This window comes from Rousettus aegyptiacus, unplaced genomic scaffold (genome assembly GCF_014176215.1).
Source record: "Rousettus aegyptiacus isolate mRouAeg1 unplaced genomic scaffold, mRouAeg1.p scaffold_m13_p_9, whole genome shotgun sequence".
In the NCBI taxonomy this organism is placed as follows: domain Eukaryota; kingdom Metazoa; phylum Chordata; class Mammalia; order Chiroptera; family Pteropodidae; genus Rousettus; species Rousettus aegyptiacus.
In genome coordinates, this window is record NW_023416312.1 from 7,607,708 (window position 1) to 7,633,518 (window position 25,811).

Sequence of the window (25,811 nt, forward strand, 5' to 3'; positions counted from 1 at the left end):
AGGGTCTTCATTTAACACTGCCCGACCTCCGGCAGCCTCTCTCGTCCCACCCTTTCACACGTGCGCCACAACTGCAGCGCATGCTCAGAATCAAATTGTTCGATTCGTGGACAAGTATGTGCATTTCACTATACACTCTTCCTTATGTCCTTAAAAGCTTTTGTTTAAAAAAGCCTAACCTTTAACATCCTAAATCTCACCTTCTTTTATCTGTTCTCACCGCATCCTTCAACGTCTTCTCTCCTGACCCGCTCCAGGTAGCCCTGTGCAAGTCACTTGCGTCTGCTCCCTTTCCTCTCGGTGCCCCAGGCCTCAGATTCCTTCCTGAGAATTTCTGGGACAGCATGGAGGCCACTCCGCTGCCCAATTCCAGGCCTGGGTGGCCCTCAGGGCCACCTGGGCTCCTCCTAGGCTGCCAACACTGCTTCGAGTAAGGCCCAAACAAAGCTGACTGGTCAGTCATCTGTCCCTGAGTGCCCGTGGCTACTCCAGACTCTCAGCCCCCTCCCTATGGAAACAGTCCAAACCTTTTCTGTCTTTGACATCCTCCTCAGTTGATGGCATGACCATCCACTTCGCAGGGAAGCCAGGGGCCACCTGAGCTTCTCTTTTCTGTGGCATTACTGCTCAGAAATTTCCCCTTTCTTCCTCTGCTGAGAGGCAAAGGATTGGAAATGCCACCACTTGCGCTATTAACTCCATACCCTTTCTCACCATGTTCCTATGACCATCCCATCTCTTTCTTCCATCGTCTCACCCTTCTATAAGCACCTTTCCGCAGCTGACAAAAATACTGAGGTCTCAGGAGTTTCAAACAACTCTCCCTTGCCTTCCACCCACAGCCTCTTAGTGTCCAGCTGACATTTAGAGCCTCCACCCTGTGACCTCTTCTAAGCTGGCTTATGTCTCCACCATCTCCATAATATCCCTCCAAGATCTCAGTTCATCTCCAAAATGCCAAGACCAGCAGCCTTTCCTCAGCCTTGACGTATCTTGCAGGTTCAGACAGCATTAAATGTCCTTCCCATGAGGATCGCTCCGCAACCCTGAATCCACGAGGCTATGTCACCAGGGCTATCCCTTCCTGCCTCTGCTGCTGCCACGCCCCCACCACCGCAAGTAGGACAGGTCCTGCAGGCCCCAGCTCTCACCCCAAGAGCCTAGCCCCTGGAGGCTCAGCCAGTGAGACATCAGGTATGAGCAGCACAAAGACCTCTGCCTGCAGTCCCAGGCCTGGGGCTAACTCTTGTGTGGATACCGACCTTTGGCCTGGCTACATGCCTTTGCTTGTGGGGTCTGCCTAACTTGCATGTTTTTCTACGTGGGCCCCTAGCAGCTATTTTAGCTTCTTAATATTACTTAACATGCCCCATTTCGGACTCATAGTAAGATCTCTTTGCTAGTTTCTGCCAGTGCCTTCCCCAGGGTGGACCTGGGTTCTAGGCTTCCTTGCCTCAATCCAAGAATCCTGGGATTGGGCCACCCACACGCCCAGGGGCTGTACCCTGCTCTGCTTCCAAAAGATCCCTGATGTCACTGCTGGTGGGGACTGGACAAGCTTTTGCTCTTCTTCCTAGGCCCTAGCTATCTGGACTCTCATCGGCCCTTCTGTTCTGAACAGTCTCGTCCCTGATGGTGTTTCCCTCATCAGTTTGTGACAATAATTGGCTTTCCACAGTTTGGCTCAAGTATCTTTATTTTTCTCTATATTCTGCCATCTGAAAACCACATTTCTGTGGCTTTGACTATTGACTCTAAGCACAAAACAGATGTGAGGATGATCTTATTTTAAGAGGTATCCGCTGTGTTCCAGCCCCAGGTTGTCTGGTACTTTCTCACCTCTCACGTGGTGCTACGCAAAGCTCCATATTCTGGCAAGAGAGAGGAAAATTGGTTTTGGGTCAAGTGCATTGCTCTCATTTTTACCTAGGCCCCAGATGTCAACTCCATTTCCAATCACGTGAACATTTTGCAGGCACCTCAAACTTAGTTTATTTAAAATGAAATGGATAGTTTTTATCCTCCAAAACTAATCCCTTCTCTCCTTCCTTCATCGGTTATTGGGTATACCACTGTCCTAAGTCCTTCGACTCACCCCTTAGCATCAACTTTGAACTGGCCTGTTTCTGTCGGCTGTGCGCGTGTGCAGATGCGGATTGGAGTTGGAACACCTGCTGTGAGCTCACCCGCCCTTTTTCCAGGTCTACCTTCTCCAGACTACATTAGCCCTCTCCTTCTCTGAGCCTACGACTGCAGTGGTGTCTTAGCTGGCTTCTTCCTCCTTCTCTGCCTTCCTCGTACACTTACTGAGCGCATCAGTGATCCAAGGACAATCTCGGCCTTTTAAGGTGCTTAGTAGGGGGAAGTGGACCTGTGAAAAAAAGGAGACTACTAGTCTGCTGGACACCTGGGCTCAGAAAGAGGGAAGAGTGGGAGAGGTCAGGTCTCTTCTCGGTGCAGGGACAGAAAGGCTTCAGACAGAGAGCTAGGCTTGAGCCGAGTCTGGAGAAAAGGCCTTTCTGGAGAGGAGCATGAGTCTATGTGGCGCAGAGTGAAAGCGGAGGTATGGAACTGCGTGGTGGGGCCTGTCATGGAGCTCAGCACGCCAGTGCCAGAGTGTTGGAGGTGAAGGGGTGGGCGGTGGCCAGGTCATGGCTGGCCTTGAGGGTCTGTTGATGTGTTTGAGTGGAGGATCCTGCAGGCAGGGGAGTCGCTGGCTAGGTAAAGAACAGGAGCATGACAATAATACTTATGTGCAAACAGTCACTGGGGACACAGTCTGTGGACAAGCTCCGGGAGACCTAGAGCTCAGCTGGGGTGCCACAGACACAGTCCAGTTGAGAGACAGCAGGGGCTGGAGCTGAGGACAGGAGGGCCTGGAGAGGTAGAGAGAGGAGAGAGATGCTACAAGAGACATCCCAGATGGACCTGAGGACCGAGGGGATACCAGGGACGAAAGAGAGCTGGCACTGACACTTCTGATTTGGGTGCTGGAGATTCGGGGACACAACTTGTGAAGGGAACAGGAAGTTTGGGGAAAAGACCAGGTCTGCTTTGAAAATGTTCAATTTGAGGTGCATATGAGACACACTCAAATGAAAGCGTACAGGCACTGTGAAATACAGCCTCTAAGTTCGAATCCAGTGCCATCCGATAGAACTTTCTATGATGAGGGAAACGTTCTAGAGATTTGTGCCACTCACTATGGTAGCTGCTAGCCACTACTACGTAGTGGCCGTGCACTTGAAATCTGGCTAATACAGCTGAGGAACTGAAGGTTACTACACTTTAGTGATTTACGTTTTGGTAGCCACACGGGATTAGAGGCTATGGTACTGGACAGCACAGCCCTAGCGAGAGAGCAGGCCGTAGGCACAGACTCAGGAGTCACTAGTACACATGTAACTTCGTGCCTCCCTTGTACCAGAAAGTACTGATGGTTTACAAAACAAAGTAAGATGAAATCGGCTTCCGAAACAGATGCAAAGGGAAAATGAAGGTAGAAAGGGAGATGAGAGCAGAGTTGGTTTAGCACACCAAGTACTCAATATGAAACCATGGCGCGACGTGTGAACCCCAAATCTTTTGAAGCATGATGAGGGTATGGGGAGGAGGAGGAAGCACCACTGTTCAGGAGGGCTCGTCAGGTGAAGATGGCCAAGGACTGAGGGTGGGAACCCAGGTGACATGTGAGGGGTGGACCAAAGAGACCGAGAAGGATAGGCCAAAGAAGCAAGGCCAAGATGGACAGAGCCAACAAAGGGATGGGTTAGAAGTCTGGCAGTGAGAAGGAATGATGAGTGTAAGATACGAAGACTGAATGTGGGCTGAGGAAATAGAGAGTAAGTACAATCAGTTCTTTCAGCAACTGGGCTGTGAAGAAAATGCGAGAGAGAGTAGTCTCTGGAAGGTAGAGAACTTCACCTTCCACAGCGCACGGCTACAGTCAGGTTACTCACCTGGCTCAGTGCCTGCAATTACCAAGGCCTGTCATCTGAGGGCCTGGGATGCATCTTCATCTCCTGTGACCTCCCTTCGCGCATCCTGTGACCCACCCAAACCAGCCCAAGCACACCACTCAATGAAAAACTCTGCCTCTGTTGATCAAAAAAAGTCTGGAGGTATGAAAACCATGACAGAAATCCAGAATTTGAAGAAAGAACCAGCCAGACCTACCACCCTACCCTTTTAAAAAAATAAATCAACAAACTTATAATCACAGACCACAAAAGACTTGCCAAGGTCACTCGAAGATGAAGAATACTGTATTATTTATACTCTCGGTTCAGTGCCTGCAGTATAGCTTGCTTCCTGTCATGTTGATTCTCTAAATAGCATTGGATTGCACTCTGTGATTATCCTAAAATCTTCCTTTATCAATTTAGAAGTAAAATCTAACTTATCGCTCAACATGCATTCCTTTCTGAATACATAGATCAGAAAAGGCAAACTGCCTGAATCTTGACCAAGTGCCTGGCATTAGCAAAGCAGTGGCTCTCACACTTTGGTGAGTTGTTGAGGCAGGACAGGGCCTGGGCCTGTGTATTTTCACTGCATTATCAGGATGATTCGGACGCCTTCCAAACTTAGGGACCAGCTCCATGACCTCTACTGTCATGCTCTAGGATGAAGAGTCCCCATACCTCATATTTCTCAGACTATGAGGTTGGCTTCCATCCCATCCAGGGGTCTCGACTCGACCCTCCCCTCTCACTTGTGGGGTGCAATTTAGGGTAATTGGGGAACAACAATTGAGGAATCAGAATCAAAACCTCTACATCTAGAATCCTCTGTCTTTTCAGGGAGAATCTCATTCTACAAAGAAAGCTCAAACTCCTTTGATAGCTCTACGAAGCCTGACTGGTCGTAGAGTCCAAGAGGACAATGGGAATCTGCTGGCTCCATCAGCTATGGGTTTCCAGGTCATCTGAAAAGGGCCAAGTTCCATCCCTGTTAATGACATCTATGAGGAGATGCAGTCTCCTGAACACCTGCCACACAGACCTATCCGAGGTTTTATCAATTCCAAAACTCGAGAAAGGAAGGTGAATTGCTCTTTCCACCACAGCCTTTTACGCGAGATCGCGGCAAAACTCTGAGCACCCCCATACCTGTCCTGCTCTTCCTTCTCCAGCCGTTCCTGTTCTTCCTGTTCTTTCTGCAGCCGGGCCTGTCGTCTCTTTTCGGCCAGGATCTTTGCAGCTTCCCCTGCATCGGTGGTACCTGCTGTGGGCTTCCCTGAGGCTGCATCAGAGGAAAAGATCAAAGGCGATGAAATCGTGATGGACTCACATGGCAGCTGCCACTTGAAAACGAAAAACTCAACCCAGTAGGGGACGGGAAATGCTCAACGAAAATATCTGCCTCTGTTGTGAACTAGCACGACTGGCCATTGAGACGCTGCAATACGCTGTTGTGACCTGGATGTATTTCACAGTGGACGGCGGTGAAAAGGTGAGGAGGAGACACAGGGTCACTAGCGAGTTCCATAGCAGCCACCACTGCAGCTCTCATCTGGATGTGAACTCACTGCATCCATCACAGCAGCTCACAGGACTAAAGAAAGACTGTGTGGACGTGATGATGCTGGCCAGGTGCAGCTCAGCCCCCCTGACGCCTCTCCCGCCAGGGACACTCAGGTGACCAAGGGGAAGGACTCAGGCAACGTGCAAGCCTGAGGAAGCATGAGGGCGCGCAGCTGTCTTAGGGAACACTCCTCTCCCCCTCAAAACACAAGCCTCCCATGTGGACTGGGTCAGAGGGCCTACCTCCGCTGCTCTCGGCCTTCCCACCTGCAGCCGCATGCTTCTCGGTGACATGCTTGTCCGCCACGTGCTTCTCTGGGGCATCCTCCCCCAGTGGGCCAGCCGCCAACTGAGCCAGGGCCACCTCCCTCTCCTTGTTGCTCTTCTCTTTCTCTGCTTTCTTCTTGGGCGTGTCCAGGCTGGGAAAAGCAGGCAAACGGTATTTCACAGGAGACCCTGCGTATGGCGGCTTCACATTCTTTGGAGACTGTGGATATACTTTTGTAGTTCCCCTGGAAACCAAAAACAGGCCAAGAGGTAATCACTGGGCCTGACCACAGCACTCTCTATTCTTAAGACACCTGGTTCCAAAAAGCTGAATGATTCCATTCTTCAAGAGGAACAAATGTAAGGCTTAGCACACACTTGAAAGTCCCTGAAGTACTATCCCCCTGACAGGAACATATGGTGGTTATAAGATGTCCTGGTGGAAGGGACCATATTTTAGGAAGCCCAGCTGGTAACATCGTGTCCTAATTTCACTTAAGTTTGATGACAACATAAAGATGGAGCGTTCGGCATGGTCCCACCTCCTCTTTTTAGATGAACACCAGAGCTAGATCTGACTTCGGCATACGACAATGGACAAGCTGGCTCCTTTTTCTTATTGTGGCAAAATTCATGTAACATAAAATTTACCATCTTAACCATTTGTAAGTGTACAGTTCAGTGACATTACGTGTGTTCTGTGGTGCGACCATCACCTCTGCCCATCCAGGGACTCAGTGCCCATTAAACATTAGCTCCCCGTTCCTCCCTCCCCGGCTCCTGGCGACCTTCCTTCCACTTTCTGTCTCCAGGAATTTGCCTATTCCTGGTACCTTACAGAAGCAGAATCACACAGGACTTTTCCATTTGCGTGTGGCTTATCTCGCTCAAGGTCCCTGGTTTACTTCTTTCTTTCTTTTTAATTTCACCTTTACTGAGATATAATTTCAACTTTACTGAGATATAATTGACATCTGGTTCCTTTTTATTTTTTTATTTTGGTTCCTTTTTAAATGCTGAGGAACAAAGTTGGCCAAAAGGTTGGGAGAAGTGGTGTCTTTCTGGAGGGTCTTCAGGTTTAAAAGAATCTTTATTGCTACTAGAAAGATGCAAAAGGTGAAGACAAGGCCATTTCCACCCAGGAAAACACCACTCTGTTAAAATCCAGGAGCTTGTCTTATGTATGTTGGAAGAAGGTCCATTATAGGTGTGCTGGCCTAGGCCTGGCTCCTGATGAGGCCTAGATGTTGATTATGTAGGTAAAAGTCTAGCTTTAGACACCGAGTTTACACAGCAGTTTGCACGGGGATGTGGCATTTGTACAGAGTTCCTTTAAGGAAAACATAATCTGCACATAAATTACAAATTGCCACTTTCAATCCTGTAGCAGGTTGAACCATATGAAATTGTTACTATTCAACTGGTTTTGATCTATAAAAACAGCAATAAAAATGGCAACTCAACCTAATATTAAAGGCCAACTTTTCACCAGAGGCTTTAAGAGTTACATAATAGTATCCTGATGAAAAGAAAACATATGATCAGATCAATATTAAATTTGGTCTTGAGCTGGAAAAATAACCCTTAGGTGGTATGTGGATTGACTAAATGATGCTCTCATGCTAAATGGCCAACTCCAGGTACCCAGGAGAACACCTCTCAGTTAATGTCAGGCCGAGGGCCACACGGTAATGTGATCACTTGACTCAGCAAATACAACTTGAACATGGTTTGAATTTTTGAAATTCAGTTTCTCGGCATCAACCATTTTACTGATATGGAATCAGTCCAGATCTCACTTCCAGGTGGCTGTACGCCCCTCTCCAGCAGCCTGCACTGGACGGTTCTAACCCCGGAGAGAGTCGCTTCACACTGGCTGCATTGACTTCCCTACGCCATCATTCTGGTAGGCAGGGAGCCACACAGAACTACTGTGACACCTCGTCTGTGTGGATGGCGGGTCCCCCTTCTGCAAAGTGTTGTCCCTCCGCCCCTGCGCTCAGCTGACTCAGCCCACCATTCCTAAGGGACCTCTCGGCAACCAAGAGTCTCTTTCCAGATGAACTATTATAACCCTGGTTTTCTAATTTCATTGCTAGACTTACTCAAATAAAAGTCGTGCACAGAACCCTCGTACCCTCCATGTGCAGACAGGAGCCCATGCACCAGAGTTTCTAAACCCTGCCACTTCTGGCTTTTGGGGCCGGATCATTCTTTGTTGTGGGGCTGTCCTGTGCACTGCAGGATGATTAGCGGCAGCCCTGGCCTTGGCCCACTGGGTCTCCATTACCAGCCCCCACTGCCCGCAGGCTATGACAACCAAGAATGTCTCCAAACATGTCAAATGTCCCCTCAGGGGCAAGACTGCTGAGAACCACTGGGGCGAGACAGGCCTTCAGCCACCTCCACACACCTTCTGTCTAGCTAAAGCAGATAGAAGTGAGGCTGCTCTGGTTGGAGGGGCTGTGTCCTAAGCCCCAGTAACGTCGAGGCGCACCAATGAGCTTCCCGAGAGCCTGAGACTGAGAGGTAATTACTAGTGCCTTATGTGTTCTGACAGAGTCACACCTGGGTCCCTCCCCAAATGACCTGGAGTTCAGCCTTCCATTATCATCCTTCGAGATGGTGTCCACGCTTCCCGAGTGCTGTCTATACATCAGCCACTGTGCTGCTACACGTATACCTCCACAAATTTGGGCATGTATGGGTGTATACATGTGCATTTTAGTTGTCAAAACCCAATATGACACAATACTACTATTAGGGTCACTTAACAGAGGAGGAAACCGGGCAGACAGAGGTTAAGGGGGCCACAGACCTGTGGTCTTAGCCCACGTCTCCCTGACTCCACTTCTACAACTCTGCCCCATTCTCTGCGTTGCACTGGTGGCTAAGCCTGTGTTTACAGTCACCAAGACCCCCATATGCTCACTTTAGAGCTAGCACAGAGTCAGCACCCAATAGCTGTTAGATATCAGTGTTGATTAAATATATGATAAACTAAAAATCTGAATTCTCTTCACACACAAGAATGAACCAAAACCAGGAGGAATAATGGTGATACTGGGGACCTCAGGCCCCGCCCTCTCACAATGACAATGCTCCACGGAGTACCATTTTTGAATTGGCTGCAAAACCCTATGTTTAGGTTCAAATCACCTGTATAAAAACACGGCAGGTGAATTTTTGCTTAATGATGCCTTCCTTGCACTTTGTCATCCAGGGCCACAGTGCTGCTATAACCACAGGAGGGGTCTCAGGGGACCTGGTCTAATGCCTTGTGAAGATGCGAACAAGTCACCCATTCCCTGGAATATCATGTGCATGCTAGGTGTGGCTTCTGTCCAAACATAGGGACAGGGAATGGCAAAGAATCACCCTGGATTTGGGATCTGGAGAGAGAGGCAATAGGAACACTTCTATTTTCATGGCAGATGATGCTGACGAAAACGGCTTCTCCTCCATAAGCATTTCTACCTTGACTCATTAAATAGGAATTTCTGGTATTAAAAAGACCGGCAAAAAGCTATCTGCTCTTCTTCCTTGCCCTCATCCTCCTCTCCAAGGGGCAAGGCATGATTTCTCTGATAGGTAGGACTGATGCTGGGTGCATCTGAGCGTTCTCTGGACCTGCCTGCAGCAAGCCCGCATTCTGAGTTTCTGTAAGCGGTGCCTAAAGAGGCAGGCTCTGCCCTGGGGGACTTGCAGTGTGCTGGTGCCTGTGGCCATGAATGGATGGGGAACCCTTCTACAGACAAAACTCCCACCATGCGGAGACCAGGGCTGGACCAAGGGGAGTGGGTAAGAGGCCTGAACTGGCTGCAGGCCCAATCCATTCGATGGTCCAGTCTTAGCAACAGAAAGCTAGCATCTGGATCCCAACATGACCCCTGGGTCTGATTTAAACAGCTCACTATCAGAAGGGAATGGAGCCTGATGAAGTCACCCTTAATCAGTGTGCCTGGAGCCTGTGGATGACAATGTAGGGCAGGATCACAATTCCAAGGAGGAAAGGCCAGACTGGCCTGGGTGGAAGAGGGTCTGACAGTCTCAGGTCAGCTCGGCCCCGAGCGGCCTTGTCCCAACTTTTTAACAAAAACAGTCACACTTAGGTTCTGTTGACGGCACAGACTGTGAGGTTCTATTCTAAATGAAACTGGGCCAATTCTCCATGAGCACACACCCAGAAACAATTTCTACCAGAGGAGTAATGGATTATTTGGAATAAAACTCAATATATGAAGAAGTCTGATTACACTCATCTACCCCAGCCCCTGCCCAATAAACAGAAAAATTGGAGAAACACATACACACACAACCTTCAAATGAGAAAGTACAGGCAACTCAGATTTTTTTTTTTAACAGCGCAAGTGACCAAAATATAGAAGACAATCTTAGAAGTTCCCTATTTTATCTCCGTATCTTTAGTTTCCTGCCCATCCTGCCTTGCCACTGTGCCTTTAGCACCGTGCCAGGCATCTCGAGAGCTACTAAACTCGGGCATGTTGAACCAGGTGAGGTGGGTCTGACAGGTCCCAGGGCTCTCTGGCCAGCCCTGCTCACACTACTGCAAGCCAAACAAAGTCTGGCAAAGTCCTCTTGCCACACTCCAATTTCCTAGAAATAAGTATCTTGGTCGATCAAAGAAATTAAACACAAATTAACCAGGGGGAACTCACTGTGTTTTCACAGTGTTTGATTTTTAAGTACTTTCTCTATTTAACAAGGGTCTATTTGATCGCCACAATAACCAACTGAGGCAGGTGGGAAATTACTATTTACCATATTTCAGATAAGAAAACCGGTCTTAAGCGTTTCGATGACCTTTCCCAAGAGATGTCAACAGATGAGAGAGTCACTGATTCTTCATCTTTTTTTTTTTTATATAGCTCTCCCACTTTAATTGTTAGAAGTTCAATACCTCCAGTATTTAAAATCGAACAAAGGGGATTGGTAAGTTTTGTTCGGGTGGCAGAGACAGGCCTTCCTGGTGCACAAGGCAGGATTATATAACCTTCTGTGGTTCCATGACTGTAGGAAATATGAACAAACACCTCTGTAAGTAGAGCAGCAAGAATAACTCTCGGGAGAGGGTTGTCACGCTTCTGAACATGAGCTTATTGCAGAGCAGAACCCCAAAGGACTTTTTTCCTCTACATCTTGGAATCTAGTTCTATTTTTTTCCAAAGCCACTTGACACCAGGCACAGTGAATACAGCCCACCCACAGGATGGGAGGGGTCTGTGGCCTTGTCAGCACAGCTCAGCCAACATTTGGAAAAATCTTTGTTTGCGATCACAGTTTATTCCTTCCCAGAGAGGAAAAGACCAATTTTATAACAGAGAAACCTGTGTATATCACCTTAAGCAAGTGATCTAAGTTGCCATCATCAGTAATGAAACAACCCAACACCTCGGCCTCCTGATTAAATGCAACAAGAAGAAGGCAACAACCCTTCAGTGGGATTCCTGCCCCAAATGTATAACCTGAGTCTAATCATGAGGAAACAGCAGACCGACCCAAATTGAAAAAATAGTCCTCAAAATAACTGGCCTGTGCTCTTTTAAAATGACAAGGTCAAGAAGAAGACAGGCTAAAGAACTATTCCAGGTTAAAGGAGACAAGACAACTCAATGCAATGTGGGAGTCTGGGCTGGATCTTGGACCAGGGGAAAAAAATGCTATAAAGTGTCTCATTGGAACAACTGGCAAAAGTGGCATATAGACTGTAAATTAAGTAACAATATCATGTCAAAGTTAAATTTTCCGATTTTCACAGTTGTACTGTGCTTATATAGAAGAATGTCTTCATTCTTAGGGGTAGAGGGTCATGACGTCTATGGCTCCCAAATGGTTCTGGGAAAAGTGTGTGTGTGTGTGTGTGTGTGTGTGTGTGTTGCATCTATGTTGAGTGAATGAGAGTGAGTAAGGGAGATGGGATGAAGCAAAGGTGGCTAAATGTTAACCGGAAGAAAGATATACAGGAGTTCTTTGTTCTAGGCTTGCAATTCTTCTGTAGGGTTGAAATGATTTCACAAGGAAAAGGCTTTTAAAAATTGGTCTAAACTCAAATTACCCTCTAGTAAGACTGAAAAGTATAGGACTATGGAGTGGGTGAATATATAAGTATAACTGTGAGGAAAGGGTATAACTTTACATTTTTAATTATCTTTTTCAAGAAATTTTTCAGGTAAGAATGTAAAAGCCAATTCGACAATAGTGGTGGCAAAAAACAACAGTTAAATTGTCAGCGCTCATCTGTAGGCGGGGGTAACCATATCACACATCTACCAGAGAAGCCTATGGGAATGGCATCCAGACGATCACTTATTGTCCTCAACCACCAAAGGAACAGGCTTGTTCCAGGATCTGTCCATGAGCCTGTGATTCTGAGTAGGAGGTACTTATTTGGGGCCATCCAGACAACCTGGTTTTAATTTTTTTCTTCACATGGACAAACAAAATTTATTTTGTTTCCAATGAGTGATCAAGTGAAATATATGTAGGCCACTTTCCTGATATAAAATTGATCTCAGATATGAGCTATGTCTGTAAGTGATGATCTTTGGCAGATTGTATTTTCCGAAGTCAGCCACAATAATATCTCCTCCATTCCTCGTGACCTTTTATTTCTCTATCCCATCGAATCTGGGTTGGCCTGACTGCTTTGACCAATAAAATACAGCAGAGGAGGAATGCTGTGCCAATTCAGGGCATAGTCCTTAACTGGCCTGGCAGTTTTCATTTCCTCTACTGGGAGACACCCATTTTGGGGGACCCTCTTGGAACCCAGCTGCCATGCTGTGAGGTGCCTAAGTCATGGAGAGGCTACATGTGGGCATGCTATTCTGGTTGACAGCCCCAGCTGAGCTCTAGCCAACAGCCTGAATCAACTGCCACCCAGGTGAATGGACCATGTTGGACTTGGAACTCAGTCGAGCCCTAGTTAACTGTAGCCCCAGCTAACACTGGACCATAACTACATGGAAGACCCCAGGTGAAAAGCAACTGCTGAGAACCAAGTCAACCCACACAACGACCACCCAAAAAAAACCAAATAGAGACCCTCCTGGTAAGTCTGAGTCACAGAGCTGTAAGAATTAGTTTTTTCCTCATATAGATAGATGAACACTAAATTTGGGGTGGCGTGGGGGTTGTTACATCAACAGCAGATGACCGTAACAGTCCCCATCATAATGACCAAACTGACTTGGAATATATTTCCAAGAACCTGAAACCATTAGAGATTATTTTCACACTGAAGACATGAGAGTACAGGCAGCCCGGGAGCTCAGAAGCTGGTCAATCCCCTAGGCCACACTTGATTTCCTCTCTCTAGGTTACAAGAAGAAAGCTATGCTCCCTCCATCTATGTCTTTGAGAATGTTGCTCCAGCTAGTTTTCTAAAACCCATACAAGCACCTAACAATGCGAACAATGAAAATAAACTTGACCGCTTAAAAGAGCAATGCCATTAATATGCACCGCCACCTAACCAGAGGCTCAGTTTATCTGAGATCCAGGAGGAGAACAATGCACTGTCAAAGACATTCATCGCATAACCCCTCTGGGTTTCTGGATGAGAGTTCAAAGGGACTAACCAAGCCCAAAGCCACATTGCACCATAAGAGTGTGCTTTGAAGATCACAGACTTGGTCTGCACAGAAGGAAGGTCAAAAATGCCACTTTGGTTGGGGTTTATTTTGTATGTGACACCATTTTAAAAATCAAGGGTTCCATTTTTGTCTTTCTTCAATACTGAGTATACAAAAGAATATTTATAAAATACGGAAGGTATAAAGAAGGATATAACAAATGACCCCACACCCACCAACTAGTTCAAAAGAAAGACATTATAATTATGCCACGATCTCCAGTGTGATCCCCCCTGACTGCCTATCCGCCCCCTCCTTACTCAGTGGCCATCACTGCATTTTGTGTCTGCTGTTCTCTTACTTTTTCTAAAGATCATTTAGCTCATTTATATTCTTAAACACACTTTGTTTAGGTCTGCACATCTGAGAACTCAATATATGTAAATGGCATTCTTCTACAACTTCCTTTTTCTCTATGTTCCTGCGAGCCACCCACTGGTTGTGGGCGGCTGCATCCATTTTTTTTTTTCAATGCTGTATAGTTTGGTTGGATTTTCAGAATTTACCGACAGTCTATCTGATTACTCACATTTCTCAGACCTAGTCCATACCCAGTGTACTTCAGCTATTAATTTGCACCCAGGGAGAAACTATGTTTTTTTCTAAACTTCTGAACTTCTTGAAATCCATAAATGTTTGCTTCTCCTTAGACCTCCCAACATGCAATTCTGATTTAGTGGTACCCGAGCAACTTCTATCTGCAGGGTCCCTCTCTCAAGTTGATGATGATTCTGGTAGTTTGGACGGTACACAGATAGTCCAGCTGTGCTCGAGTTTACTATTTTTTTCCTGCCTACACCAAAGATGACACATATAGGGCTCTGAAAATATATGCCACTCTATTCGTTGCTCTTTGGTGAAATGGCAGGAATACCCCTGTCACAGTGCAGAAGCCGGCATCCTACATCCTTCAAAGATTCCCCAAGCGAAATATGCACCCCAGAAAGGTGAACGTTTGAGGGGCTGATCAGCGGGAGAATAAACTGATGCGTGGCCCGGAAGGGAAGAGGAAGCAAAAGGCCAGAGTCCTTGGGCAGGACTGGTCCTAGCGCTGCCCATACCGGCCAGCCAAGCCCGCCTCTGCCCTTCGCACTCTCCTTCCATTCTGGCTTTCATCCCACGGACACTTAATGAGCGCATACTGTGCAACAACAAACCGAGTCATTCCTCATCCTCGCGGCAGGAGGTGACACAGTACACGCAGTGAGACACAGATCAACGTGGCCTGACCCCTCATTTCATGCAGAGCTCTGCTCAAATGTCACCGCCTCAGAGAAACCTTTCCTGGCCACCTTATCTAGCTACTTCCCTCTGCCACTCTTTGTCATCGGCCCGGTTTTTTTTTTCTTATTTTATCCTATTTTTCATTTTTATTTTATTATAGTTTAATTTCAGGTATGCAGCACAATGGTTAGACATTTATGTAATTTATGAAGTGATCCCTCTGATTACTCTAGTACCCAGCTCGTACTACACATAGCCATTACTAGTTTTATTTTTCTCCATAAAATTTCTCACCACCTGATGTTATATTTGCTGTTCACTGTCAGGTAAGCTCCATGAGGGCTAAGAAGAAGATGGCACACAGAGCAGCTGCTCTCTAGATATTTAATGGGTGGATGGATCATAAAACTCTGCACGTAATGCTCTGTGAGCACAGAGAAGGGGTTGAATTTAGCTTTGGCTGGTTGTGGAGAGGATAATGGCTGAGCTGAGTCCTGAGCAATGAGCAGCTCAGGTGGACAACTGACTCTTTGCACTGAGCCTGGAACTGTCCTCCTCTGCATCCATATCTCCCCCATCTGGCTTGGGGCCCATTTGCGAGGAGACTGTTCTCTATCTGAAGAGCCTCTGAAGTGTCTGGCATAGTGGTGTGCATTCATTCATTCCACCAACATATATTAAGCACCTACTAGGTAACATCACTGTTGTAGACAGAGTAAAAATTATTTAAATTTCTTTCAACTGTACTGCACAAAGAAAATCTGGAATTTTGTTCACGCCTCTTTGGTCAGAGAGAACTTTTTTGTAAAATCCAGATGATATGTACTTTAAAACATAAAAGTTCCATAAAGAACATGCGGTATATACATACAATAGAATACTATTCTGCCATAAAAAAAAGAATGGAATCTTGCCATTTGTGACAACATGGATGGACCGTGAGAGTATTATGCTAAGTGAAATAAGTTAGACAGAGAAAGACAAATACTGCATGATTTCATTTATATGTGGAATTCAAAAAAGTAAATAAATAAAACAAAACAGAAAAAAAAAAAAACAAGCTCATAGATACAGATAACAAGTTGGTGGTTGCCAGAGGACAGGGGAGACGAGATGGAAGGTAGGCAAAATGAGTGAAGGGTGTTGAAAGGTAGAAACATCCAATTATAAAGTGAGTGAGTCATGGGGATGTAATATACAGCATGGTGACTATAGTTAACTATACTGTACTGAATATTTGCAAGTTGCTAAGAGATTTAATCTTAGCAACATAAGAAAAACTTTTTCCTCATCATAAGAAAAAAATTCTCATAACTATGTGTGGTGTCAGATGGTAGCCAGACTTACTGTGGTGACCATTTTGCAATGTACACAAATATCAAAATCATTGTGTTGTACACCTGAACCTAATATATTATATATTAATTATACCTCAATGAAAAATAAAATATAAAATAGTTCCTGAAACACAAACTTCAAGATTTTCAACTTCAAAGAAATACCAGAGAGTCCACTGAGAGTTTGCTTCCAAGAACTGAATTCTCATCGCTATAGAGCAGGGGTCCCCGACCCCTGGGCTGCGGACCAGTACCAGTCCGTGGCCTGTTAGGAACTGGGCCGCAAGCACAGCAGGAGGTGAGCAAAGGGCGAGTGAGTAAAGCTTCATCTGCATTTGCAGCCGCTCCCCAGCGCTAGCATCACCGCCTCAGCTCCACCTCAGATCCTCAGGCATTAGATTCTCATAGGAGCACTGGTCCCTGGTGCCACAAAAGGTTGGGGACCGCTGCTATAGAGGGTAACAACTCCTTGTTCACCTTAGTGAAATTGACAACGACGATGATAAAACTTGCCAGCTACTATCCATGTTGGCATCATGGGTCAATATCCTGGAAAGAGAGGGGTGGACTATGGAGAAACCCTAGTATGAAGAGGCTTTTCTCTCTGCTAATGTCAATGTTCCCAACTAACACAAGAGTAGTGACATGTAAATAGAAGTGACATGTGAATGGATTTAGTTTGCAAAAGAACAATATCATAAGCAAAGATAGGCCATATGAGCACATAAAGAATGCAATGGACTGAAATACAAACAAACAAACAAACAAACCAAGATGCTATTAATTCAGCTAAGCGCTATGGAAGGCTTTTCTGTGTAGAAGACAGTAATAGGAGGAATTAGTTGTCTACAAAAACCATAGTGATCTCTGAGTGAAATAATAGTAAGGTCTGAAAAGGTCTCTCGTAGAAAGCAACAAATTAGAAATAAGAGCTGATGTCACCTCGAAATATTTTTAATAAATTCCCAAGTGTTTTATCCTATGTTCTCTGAACCAAACTGATGCACTAAACATATGACCCTATATAAAGTTTTATGACTTTATATAAAGTTTCCTATTTTTCCAAATTAAAATATTTCTCTTTCTCTTTTAATACTACTGAAGACGTTTTCATTCCACTGCTGGATTGAGTTATTTAGTGAGTCATTTTTAGAAGTGACCATCAGTAAAACATTTTAATGACTTAAGATAGTGGTCACGCAGTGTAAGTTTGCTTTTCAGTTGCATGGTTTTATTGGTGAGTTCATCCAATTCTTAATAAAAAAAAATATAATGGCTTCATTAAAACAAACATTTGCCAGTGTGGCTGACAACTTATTATTGTCTCTCTTTTAAAGAGACAGAGGAGACTGGGGGGACTGGGGGGAGCACAAGAGCGCACGTGAGCTCAAGCGTTCAAGCAAAATGGAATCACTTCAGTCCAGATACGACTGAAAGAGAAAAAAAGGAGAATGCCAGAAAAGCAGAATGGAATGGAGAGACCTGAAGAGAAAATGCTGAATACATCACCTCAGTAGCTAAGAGTCCTATATTTACCAGGCAACAAAACTCCTTGAATTAAAAGCCCATCGTTTATCCAGAGGATGCTCAGAGCGTGAAGGAGGTAGCTCACCATCCAGCATTCCTCCTGTCCACCTGTTAGGGCCGGCCATGCCTCATGCAGAGCAGGGGGCACACACAGTGCTGCACAGAGCCCCGCCAAAATGCTTTAATCGTCTGACTGTAGCAAAGGGGAGAGATGCTTACTTGGATGTCACGGGAGAAGATGACCTCTTAGAAATGCCTCCTGGAAACTCGTATCTTTTTAGAGGGGACCCAGGGCTAATGCTGGGAATGGAAGTTGTTGTTCTCGGCCCTCTCTTCATCTTCTCCGTCTGTAGGGGACACAGAATAGGATAGCCATGGTCCATTATCAACAATACTTCTACAGTTTCTAAAAATACCCCCATGGAAGCAGTGCACAGCTTTCTTTCAGAAAGATCCTCACAAAGCTATAATGCTCCCCACAATGGAACTTTTTCCACAGAAGCAGCATGAGGGTCACCACATTTAGGTCATCTAGTTTTAAAAAATAGGCTCAAAATGCGAAGATTTTCTTCTTCTCCTTGTTATTGTGCAAAGAACCAACGACAGAACCATGCTCTGGTCCTGGGTACATGGAAACTGAAGAGAGTACGAAGGTCTATCTATGATCACTAGGAAAAAGCTACAAGTGGGTGCAAAAGTGTGGTCCTAACACTCAAGACAGTGAGCTGTGGACCCTAAGAGTGTACTCTGTATTATGGGGCCTGCGACCCCTCCCATCCCTCCACGTCTTCCCCATGGCCTTCCTCGGCAGGAGGCCGCAGGCATGGGCCTCGGTGCCTGGCCCGCTGCGGGTGCTCTGCAAGGGCGCTTCCCTTCTCTCCCTATCGTAACTTTGCATTTGGCCCCCGCACCCGCACCCGCACCCATGTACATCAGCCCCCTTCCATAGTCATCCACCCTACAGGAAAACCTGGGGATCTGAATGAAACATTCGCTTCTCACATGAGAAGAGCAGGATCACACTGGATTTAAAAAATAAATACAGTATTACAAAAATAAATGCCCGATAGTATGGACTGTGGTGGCTGTAAAAGTCCACACATTGTTGGATGTTCCTCCCTTCCACACGTGGACCTCAATCCCCTCCACATCTGCAGAACTGACACGTGCAACACCTGAGGCTGGTGAATAAAAAGTGTTGCTCTGGGGAAGCCGGCTGTCATGTTGTCATGTCTGCCATCATGTCGTCATGTCGTTTGGACACTCAAGCAGCTCTATGGGAAGGTCCACGCAGTTAGGAATGGAGGCCATGTGAATGAGCCATCTTAGGAGAGCCCCAGCCAAGCTTTCAGGTGACTGCAGCCCTGGCTGCCGTCCTGACTACACTCTCATGAGAGACCCTGAACCAGAGCCACCCAAGCCGGCCTCAATTTCTGACCCAAAGAACCAATGACGCAATATATGTTGTAATATATATCTGTTTTAAGCGGCTAAGAATTTGCGTAATTTGTTATACAGCAAGAGATAACTAACAGAAGTAGTATAGTATGTATAATTTCTAAATAGCTATACATAATTGGGGGTACCTGGTCAACATTTGTTTTGCTGATGCTGTCACTGTGACAGCAAAAATGTTTAAAGGCCACTGTTGTGGATGAAGGTTGACCCAGGACCTCGGTTCTAGTTGCCTATGGAGGCGAGACTGGCTGAGAATTAGACATCCTTAAAGAACAGATGGGTCACTCAGGACATTACTTCTGACTCCTGTCCTCTGGAGGGCAGGCTACAACAAGAACAAGGTCTTTAGGATTTGCCCTGAGGCACTAAGATTTAGGCAGGTACAAAAAGTTAAATGATATTCAGTTTGGGTGAAATTTTAAACCAAATCTGCCTCAGAGACTGACGGAAACAGAGGGCTAGGTCAAGCTCAGGGGGCAGGCACGATGTTAGACGAACTGTCTCCAGCGGCGAGCCAGGAGTTCTAAACCTACCGGAGAGGCCTCCGCTCCTGCTGGGGATCGTTTCCCACCATCTCCTATGCCAGATGTTGATGCAGTCTTCTTCCTCTCGGTGTTCCGGGTTGGAGAGGACTTGTAAGAAGATTTAAGAGGGCCAGCAGGAGCTATATAAGGACAAGCATGGAATACTAGAGTTACAGTTAAACAGCCAGAGAGACAGGGACATAGAAAAAGGAACGGGAATGGGGAGTTGGGAGAATACCATATTTCTGTTAAAATATGACACGGACTCAAAATACACCATACTTTTTCTCATGTGCACAGAAGGGACTCCATCTTTAAAGATTCCCAAACTCAACGCTTGGGAGTCCAGTTCATTTCTGGAGTTCCATGTCTGGGCTTAGGAGACAGACAGCGCTGTCCCCTAATAGCTGGATCATCTTGGGCAGGTTACTTAACCTCTCTAAATGTCAACTTCCTCGTGTAGAAAGAGTTAACACAGCAGGTCTGACTGCTGTCCTTGCAAAGGCCTCCTTGCAAAGCTGGCCCTTGATTTCAGGAGTGTTCTCACCATTAACTGACTCCTGCTTTCTTTCTGAGAGCCTGGAATTTGGGTATGAGCCTGGCAAGGGCTGCCTATGTGACTAGCCCCAATAAAAAACCGAGGCTCCCCTGGCTGGCAACGTTTCACATATGTCACAACTCATTGCTACAGAAATGTGTCCTGTGTGACTATACTGGGAGAGGACTCAGGAAGCTTGTATCTAGTCTTCCCCAGACTTCATCCCATGCGCCTTTCCCTTTGCTGATTTGGCTCTGCAGCCTTTCGCTGTAGTAACTCGCAGCCATGAGTCCTCCTAGAAAATCATCGATCCTGGGAGTTGTCTTGGGGATTTTCTGACACATTCACCTTTTCAAAATGGAAATATTTTCTACTTCCCAGTAAGTTTTTATTTATTTGAGATATAATTCACATACTATAAAATTCGTCTTTTTAAAATGCAGTTTTTAGGATATTCACGAGGTTATACAACCATAACTATAATCTAAGTCCAGAACGTTTTCAACACCCCCAAAAGAACCCCTGCAACCATTAAGCACTCACTCCCCTTTTCCCCTTTCCTCATTCCCTAGCAACCACTAATTTACTGTTTCTCTGAATTTGCCTACTCTGGACATTTCACATAAATGGAATTACATAATTTGTGGCACTTTGCATCTGGCTTCTTTCACTGAGCATAATGGTTTCAAGGCTCATCATGTAATATGTATCAGTAATTCATTCCTTTTTATGGTTGAATAATATTCCACACTTTATGGCTATACCACCATTTTATTTATACATTCATCTGTTGATGGATATTTGCATTGTTTACACTTATGGTTATAATGCACAGTGCTCTTCAGAATACTTGTGTACAAGTTTTTGTGTGAACACGTTTTCAACTTCCTTGCCTCTATACCTAAGAGTAGAATTGCCAGGTCATATGGTAACTCTATGTTTCACTTTTTGAGGAACTTGCCAGACTGTTCTCCAAAGCGACTGCATCATTTTTCATTCCCACTATCAATGTACAAAGGTTATAATTTCTCCACATCCTCATCAACACTATTTTCCTTTTTTCTTTGAATTTTGGCCATTTTAGTAAATGTAAAGTAGTATCTCGTTGTGATTTTGACTTGCAGTTCCCTATTAACTAATGGTGTGTTTATTGGCTGTTTGTGGAAATAGCACGACTACTAGGAAACAGCTAGAACTAGGGAGAGGACTGACTCCATGTCATATATATGTCATCTCACTGAACACACTACCATGGGAACTGAGACCAGACCTACTCTAACATGGACATGGTGTTGCTCACGTGCAATCAGAGACTGCCGGCCTTCATTAATCTTGTCATGATCATTTGATTCACTTTGGTCAAGAAAGGGCTTTACTGGTATGGCCCAGTGTTTCTCAGACATCAGTGTGCAGGTCCGGTGGGGCCTGAGAGTCTGCCTTCCTGACCAGCTCCCAGGTGATGCCAATGCTGCTGGTCCACGGACCAGCCCTTGAGTAGCAAGGCTCTAGATTAATTGTTGAGTGTTTACTGTGCCAATCACTGTGCTGTCTCATTTAATCCTCGTGATGATTTAAAATAACTCCGTTTTATGGATGAGGAAACTGAGGCTTAGAGAGATTAACTAACTTACCCAAGTAGTAAGAACTATTAAGTGGCAGAGTTCGTTATGGGACTCCAGAGACTGTGGTTGATGGGCTGTTTTGCCAAACCGTCTCTTAAAAAAGTCTACTAACCTCCATAGCTCACGAAGTGGACTTTTCCCCTAATCCACATGCTCTCAATGATAAAATAATTTACTCACCTTTGTGACACTTAAAAATAGCAATAGCAAAATGCCGGTGGATAGAAAATGTTATTAACCATTGACGACATTTCACGAAGCCAGCAAATGGGAAGCAAAATACAGAAATATAGGAATAACTCATAGGCCGACCAACACCACTTCTGCCATTTTCCTCAGTGTCACCACTGTGGCCTCTTTTACCTGAGTCACTGGGCTGCTCAGAGAGCATGAGTGTGCTTCTGCTTCTGGCTAAAGAAGCCTGTGTGGGTGTCAACAGTCGCATAACAAGAAAGTTTTCCGTGGGACTAAGGTGCATGCGATGAGCTGAGGGACGGAATCAAATAAAAATTTTAAAAAGCAAAATTAAAACAAAACACAATGCTTAAAATGACACAGTGCATGATGCGGATTAAGTTTTGGATGGTACAACGGATGTGGAAATTAAAGATATTCTAGCAAAAGATGGCTTCGGAGTTCATCAGAGTAAACTAAATTAAATGATGTGTCATCTAGAGTGTGAAAGAGTGTGTCAATCCTCGTGGGGGCCAGAATTCATTCAATATACAATTATACTACTGTATCACTCAGAGAATTAACCCATCTTCCACGACGTGATATGGAGTCAAGAAACCGTTTACTTACCAACTAGATCTAGCATTGAAACAAAGATTATTCCTGCAAAACACTTGTTTTAGGTCCCTCTGTTAAGAAATATTTCATAACAGACTGATTTCGTTAATGTACAAATATGCATTCTTTCATACTTTTTCCATGTAAATAAGGGCAACAATTAATAAGCACAAAAATAAAAACAGCCCACTGATTATCAACTTTAAATGGAAGGAACAGTATTCATAATCCAAAATTCAGTGACTGAAATGTCATTTTGATAGTTTTGGAACGTATTGTATGGTAACGGATTAACTTTTCCATTACTTTATATTTTTGGGGTACCCAGTAATGGTTTGAGAATTAAAACTTTTCATTTTATAATCCACGAGCAGATAATTCCATTGCCAACAAAATATAACAACAGACTGATATCTTTACATACTAATCAAAGCAAATATGAATTTAACATTAATTTGTAACCATGTGAATTCATGAAAACATGGAACATACTCACTAATGGAACAGCTAGAGTTAAGAGTATGCAGATGTTTTCTCATTTAATTCTAAATTAATTCAAGGTTTCCAGGGCTTACGAACAACATCAGAGATCAGCCGCACTGACACTTATGCGGTCTCTGACACGGAGGTTCAAGGTCAATGCCATTGAAAAACAACCAGGAAGACACATTGGCCTCTTCAAAGTCACAAATATCCTTCTGCTCACCCTTTGGTGATGACTCGATGTGTTAAATACTCCACTGGCACCTGACACTTCTTCGCTGCTTTAAAATAAACTTTTGATGCATGAAGAGCTTCCCTCCCTTCCTTAACCTAATATACTCTGAAAGGTATAAATTCAGACTTTTAGTGATGCATCTGAACTTCAATCAGGACTCGGGTGGTTTTAAATCTATTCAGTTTCTGGAACTGGCACACACGTCCCCTACATATCACCTCTCACCTCGAAACAGAATGCCAGGAAAGGCCACCCATCCTCTTCCTATTTTAAAGGCTTCATATTAATTCCGAACTTCTATTTTCAAAACAGAGGTGTGCAGGCCTACATACCACGGAGCCCCATTTTTTCACACATCTGAGTTTCTCACGTACCTGCGCCTCATCAATTCTGCTGTTTCTAACTAATCAACTATATCACATCAATAACGGAGCAGTTATTATTTTAAAGGTCACATCTGCCCACTGGTCAGTTACTTCTGAGACAGGATAACTCCTGCATGCACTGCGGAAGATGGCACAGTCTCTTTCAGACCGGGAGAATAGCATTAACTCCTGTCTCTGTACAACACCAATCTGGCTCTAAAGGGCGATGGTACTTTCCAAAGTCCAATTAGTGAGGCCCTGGGGCTCCCACATTTAGACCACAAGACTAGGATAATGGAGGTATTTGCACAAGACTCAAGAGAGGCTCTCACAAAGACTGACATTAAGACGCTCACAACTAGAAAGAAAACTGGAGAGACCAAATCTGCACGTTCACTTGCCTCGGTCTGGGGAATAGGATATTGCCGCGGTGGATGAAGACAGGCGCTTACTCATGGGAGTCTCCGTCTGCTTTGGCAAATTCATGGTTGATGTTGAAAGTTTGTCACATGCTGCAGAGAGATGCATTAAAGACATTGGTATCCGCACCACCGTAGACTGAGAAATACACATCCCAGCGTTCTTCCTGTCCTCATCCACACGCCTTCCAACTGCTGGGGCACAGCGCATTGCTTCCATCATCCTGCTGCCTACCTAGCTTATCTGGAAAGGTCCACAGCAGCTACTAGTCTGAGGCAAGGTCTTGTCTTCCATTACTCAACTCTCTTCTTCTCTTTGATTCCAAATGTTCTGCCTCACCTGACTGTTCAACTAAAGCCACGCTAAGCCCACCAGCAAATCATTCCCTTGTGCCCAGGGGCTTTTATTCAGTATATTCAGACCACACGAAAACAAAACCGACCTGGACTCAGAGACAGATCACCACTGGAAAATGTCCTATGGTCTGACTGAGACTGTGTAAGCTGAAAATGGACTCTTTCTGAAGGTTATCTATAGCTCAGGTAGGGGAGAGGGGAGAAGTAATTTGCAAGGCAAAGGGCTGTATTTAAAGCAGAACAACCTTTAGTAGTTCTTGATAAGAGGTTTCTTCTTCTTGCCAAGAGACGGGGGTCGCAATGGCCTTTTGTTAAATGCTATGACTGTTTATAATTAGGATTTTAACATATGGTCCCAGGTTTGATGTTCTCAATTTCCGGTCATTATTTTACACTGGTTTCTAAATTAAACCATTATAGCGAATGAAGAGGTGCTGACCATGCCCTGCCAAGCCATACCAGAAAGAAAAGATGTGTGTCCTGGCTTTAAAGGAAGCAAATTCATCGATCGGATTATCAAAATCTACACCTCCCCTCATGTTTTCAAATGAGAGAATTGCCATGTTTGACCATTTTGTCTGACCAAGTGACAATCTTAAAAAAAAATTTAATTAACTTAAGCCGAAGTAAAATTATAATTCTGTTTTAGTATAAATAAAACATTTAAACTTAAAATCAGAGTTTCGATACACCTATTTTTCAAGTTTTCAGTACTTTTGCAACTACTTAATGTTCTAGAAAAAAATGAACCATTAGAAATTACATAAAGCCATGTATTTGGAGAGGGGTACACATTTCTCTCTTTGCCTCAGGTTCCAATATTGCTCAGCAGCATGGCACTGGTCTTTAGAAACGCAATATTTTATTCACCATGAATTATTTTGATTTATTTGAATATTATTTTGATTTATTTGAATATTATTTTATCTTGATTAATGAGATTTATGGTGCCCCCTTACATTGTGTGCCCAGTACCGCACTCACCCGACCCTGGCCTGGATCCTGGGTGCGACTCCCAAGAGGTAATTATCACTCTATCTGCCCTTCTCTGTCGAGGGAAGGCCAGTGCCCATACTACAGTTCACTCGGCCCATGTATCAAAGTCTGTGCTACTCAGTAAGACTAATAAAGATTATTCTTTGTCAAAGGAATGCTGGAAACCAAGATTCTTTATTCCTACTGCTATAAATTGATCTTCTGCATTGCTGGTAAATACTGTATCCATCTTACATCTTGTTTTTCCCTTGCCAGGCAAAGATGGGTTAGGGTTAAAGTTCTAAAATCATTATTCAATGGGAGCGAAGTTTTGCTAGTTCTGTTTTTGATGTAGACCCTAAGAATTTCCCACGCCTGCATCGAAAGCAGAGAGCCTATTAGAGAAATGAAATCGAGAACAAAGGCAACTGATCTTGTTTAGATCCCCAGGGTTAGGACAGATAAACTCCCTACCACTCCCTCTCGAACGCCTCTCCAGACATCCACC

At 44.8% G+C, this 25,811-nt stretch overlaps 1 protein-coding gene across 4 annotated transcripts in view; it reads right to left on the reverse strand.

Annotated features, from left to right (window-relative positions):
* MAP7D2 (MAP7 domain containing 2) overlaps positions 1–25,811 on the reverse strand; it is a 90,055-nt gene that overhangs the window by 13,065 nt on the left and 51,179 nt on the right. For 2 of the 4 annotated variants that reach the window (XM_036226740.1, XM_016125103.2), the window contains exons 6-11: positions 23,954–24,064; positions 22,041–22,163; positions 19,527–19,657; positions 17,755–17,882; positions 5,769–6,037; positions 5,112–5,244 (exon numbers count right to left, since the gene is read on the reverse strand). In XM_036226740.1, coding sequence (XP_036082633.1) covers positions 5,112–5,244; positions 5,769–6,037; positions 17,755–17,882; positions 19,527–19,657; positions 22,041–22,163; positions 23,954–24,064 — 895 coding nt within the window. The remainder of the gene's footprint in view (positions 1–5,111; positions 5,245–5,768; positions 6,038–17,754; positions 17,883–19,526; positions 19,658–22,040; positions 22,164–23,953; positions 24,065–25,811) is intronic. The other 2 variants (XM_016125104.2, XM_016125105.2) reach the window with 2 other exon arrangements.